We start from the raw sequence: 3,963 nt of genomic DNA, 5'->3' as shown, positions 1-3,963 counted from the left end.
TCAGATGTGTAATGCATGTTAATTATAAAAGTTCCACAGAAAAAGGAAATTTACTTCACACTTAAGCACAAAGACCTAGATCATCAAATGAGTACCTCTTCAAAGCGTTTGCCAAGTTTGTCGAGTGTTTCAGGGAAGTATTTTTCATTTTTCCATGGATGAGGAACGTAGCGTTGCCACACTTGACCTGTCAGATGATTACACGCTATCACCCACTGCTCACAAATTGAAATGCCAGCTCTCAGATTTTCTTTCACGAGGTAATAAGGATCTTCCCAGAGGTTCATAGTTCCCAACTTTTTCTGAACAAACCTTCCAAAGGAGCCACCTGAAAACAACATGAAATAGAGATATAAATAAAAATAAACTTACTAAAGAATAGTTTAAGAAGTGATAAGTTTATGACAAAACTAAATCATGTACAAATTATGAAACTAAAAATGCTTGAAATGCAAAGCACACCCTTAGACTACCAATCAATAACCCTTCCGTATTATTTATATACAAATCATTTTTAAGCACAAACATCAGTTTATACTTTTGCAATTTTCAATACATCAAGTACGCCTTTGAAGATCAGGACCATGGTCTTGGGAGGCACCAGGGTCACTTGGCATAACCTAGTCTACAAAAATAATATTCTACATCATACTTTGGAGAGCAGTGATTGGGCTCTTAAAAGCTCGTGAGCAGCTTTCTTTCTAAGGTACAAGTATTGGTTTCTCTCTGCCCAGAAAAAATAACAGTGAAGAAAATTGAAGGCACACAGAAACAATTAGTTCAGTAAACTAGTGGCCCATTCAAAGACCAACTCCACCACACTCAGACCTGCAATGAGCTGATACCCAGCTAACATTACAAGCAAACTGCTAATAAGAACGGGGTCTTATTAAAAGTTCTTGGATAAAGCAGGAGAAAATGTGCAGCAAAATTCAAAGTCTAGACTTATTGGTCAGCTAAAGACTGATAGAACCCCCAAGACTATGGCCCTTAGTCACCTTTAAGGTCTGGAATTTAACTAAACCCTATGACTCAATTGTTCGTTAAACCATACATAGGTGTATAAGGGGAAGAGTAACACTAGGGAAGTACACACCTTTTAAAAAACCACCCACATGAGATCAAGAGTGCAGCATTTACCCAAGAACAAAGAAGAATTAGGGAAGAAACTAAGTATCTTAATTTAGTTGTAATAATGGTCAAAGAATCTGGCACATATGGTTTAAGTTCATCTAGTAACTATAAATATCTACTGAAATAATCTGATTTGCTTTAAAAGTCACTTCAAGTCACAATTACTACAGTAAGGAACATATTACATAAGTGTTTAAAAGAAAAATGGAAATAAACTATGACAAACTAGGAAGAGTTATGTACAGGATCTCTATAGTTTCTGCATAATAACTCTTATGTAAATCTAAAATTGTTTGATAAATTAAAGTCTACTAAAAGATGGAGAGGGTGGGAAGACAAGCTTCCCAGAATTATACAAGTTTTCAATTTATTATTAATTTGGATGTAATACATATATCATTTCACAGTTCAATCACATCAAGCAGAATTAGTACAGTTGCTACCAGTTTCCAAACATTATTTTTCTTCTTGGGCTCCTTGCTATTATCTCCCTTTTACCACACCCCCATCACCATTGTAACAAGCACCCCCACCCCCGAAACCCTTATTACGTTCCTATAGGTTCATCACTCCGGGGTTTCATATACCGAAACACATAAACATATATGACAACTTCATGAAGGTGACCTCCAATGACATAACACCTCTGAGATACACCCTAATATGAACAAACAAAAACCAATACATTTTTTTTTTAATGTTGAAAGCCAGATCTGGTCCAGCATGCATCAGAGAGGGAAATCAACTGACAACGTTTTAACTGGTCAAGTCAGATTTATGCCTTTTATCTTCTATAGTCATCTCGCCAATGCACTCTGTTTAGTAACCACTTTCCTCCCACCCCTCAATTGTGTATAGAGTTGTAGTTCCCACAAATGAATCTTGGGTTCCACTGTCATCCATAGCCTTCTGCAAACCTGATTCTCACAATGCAGGCTCTGATAATTCAACATCTCCTTCAACTTCGGATTAAATGGTTTACAATCCTTTGGTGACTGATGATAGTGCGCTTCTTCATGTGGACTTAGTTGGCATCTCCCTTAGAAGGCTGCTTGTTTGGAAACAAGCCTTTTAGACCCACAATGCTATTTATCTGATAGCTAGGCACCATCTAATTTCTTTGCCACATTTTGCTGTAGCACCCTTATTTTCTGTGCTCCTTTCCAGAGGGTGAGTATCAAGCAGGGCCATGAGGTAAGTAAAAATTTTTCTCAAGTTGGAGCTGGGAGTTAGTGCGAGCCCAAAACCCATTCCTAGATCTATGTTTTGTTTTTTAATTTATTTAGTATTAAATTTGGAGTTAATAAATAGATCATATCACTCCATAGTTCAATCACATCAAGCACAAATGTACAACTGCTTCCAGTTTCCAAAAATACTTCTTTTCCTGGACTCCTTGACATTGTCTCCCTTTTACCCCAGCACCCCTGTACCAGCCCCATCCCCGACTCCCCACCCAAACCCTTATTCTACATGCTGTCCCTATAGGTTCATCAATCCTGGGTTTCATTTACAAAAAAACCCAGAAAATCCTGTAACACAACTAACTACTACCTATGATGTCTAAGAGATGTAGCATCCGTGACTCGGGATAATGGTCGTGATCTGTTTGTCTCCACACATCATCAACAACATCTCGAGTGGTCTCCACCAAGTCAACAACTTCCAGCAAGGAGAGGCTGTCCAAGTTATAAAACTCCTAAAACAGAAATGTATTAATTTTTAAGCATGATCAGATTTCTTAGTTAGATGATACAGTCAAAATGTTCTCAGCTTTTTCCCAATTGCTCACAATCCTAACATCTGCCATATTTTCTTTTCTTTCGACCACATGTACACCTCTTTATATACCCCACAATTTCTTTCTCAAATATATATTTTATGAAAGTAAAAAGAAAAAGAATTGTATAAAGTATTCATTTATTTACACATCATTGACTTTAAACTTGCACTCATTTATTCCCCACACTGACGTGCCTTAAATTCATATACACACTACTCACTGTAGTTGGTATATGGCTTGAGTCAAACATTTTGCTTGTTATGCTAACAATATTATCATAGTAAAAGTTTTATTATCCCATATTTTATCACTGCTTTAAAAGGTCTAAAACCAATATTACTACAGTAATATTGAGACTTAGAGAAAATTACTTAATTTGAGTTTTCAAAGAATAGATTTTTTTTCTCACCATACTTAAAATGGCCATTTATTTACAATATGTGGATACAAGGAATGATCAATCACGTAAATATGAAATTAAAATTTTACATATTTCAGAAGTTATTATCTCTTCATAGATAAACCCTTATTAGTATAATAAATTTTGTTTTGCCCTAACTGTCTGTTGAAAAGGGAACACATTTTTAGAAAATATCTACTAAAGATTAAAATTTTACTCTTTTCAGAGATTTTCATTTCTAAGTTTTACTCAATTAACATACATATCTTTAGTAAACCTTCCAATATATGAAGGACTTAGTTGGCCAGAAAACATCAAATGACTGTAAAAGAGGTAAACTTAGTAAAAAATGAATTGTAAAGTACATTCATAAGCTTGATAAATAACAATGTATATAAATTACATACTCTTGCAATTGTTTCAAATAATTCTTTAAAATAACTGGCCCTTTCTCTATTAATTTGCTTATTTCCACGATGAGCTTGTTCTATCCAAAACTGGAACTCATCACTTGGGGTAAGAATTCCTGAAAAATGAAGGAGAAAAAAAGAATCATTAATTAAAGTAAAAAGCCAGAAAGTTGTGATTCATTCACTGATTTTTAAGCAAAATTTTAAAATTTAGACTATGTTGTAAAAATGAAGTA

The 3,963-nt window shown here is 34.8% G+C and overlaps 1 protein-coding gene across 1 annotated transcript in view; it reads right to left on the bottom strand.

Annotated features, from left to right (window-relative positions):
• The window catches only part of DYNC2H1 (dynein cytoplasmic 2 heavy chain 1), a 298,686-nt gene that overhangs the window by 284,351 nt on the left and 10,372 nt on the right, over positions 1-3,963 (bottom strand). Inside the window, exons 4-6 of the mRNA XM_030887685.2 lie at positions 3,725-3,843; positions 2,689-2,833; positions 96-328 (exon numbers count right to left, since the gene is read on the bottom strand). Coding sequence (XP_030743545.1) covers positions 96-328; positions 2,689-2,833; positions 3,725-3,843 — 497 coding nt within the window. The remainder of the gene's footprint in view (positions 1-95; positions 329-2,688; positions 2,834-3,724; positions 3,844-3,963) is intronic.

This window comes from Echinops telfairi, unplaced genomic scaffold (assembly GCF_000313985.2).
Source record: "Echinops telfairi isolate 266 unplaced genomic scaffold, ASM31398v2 ScPeMD7_7421;HRSCAF=8459, whole genome shotgun sequence".
Taxonomy (NCBI): domain Eukaryota; kingdom Metazoa; phylum Chordata; class Mammalia; order Afrosoricida; family Tenrecidae; genus Echinops; species Echinops telfairi.
Note: the sequence above shows the minus strand (reverse complement) of the source record. Positions and strands in the feature narration are given on the sequence as shown.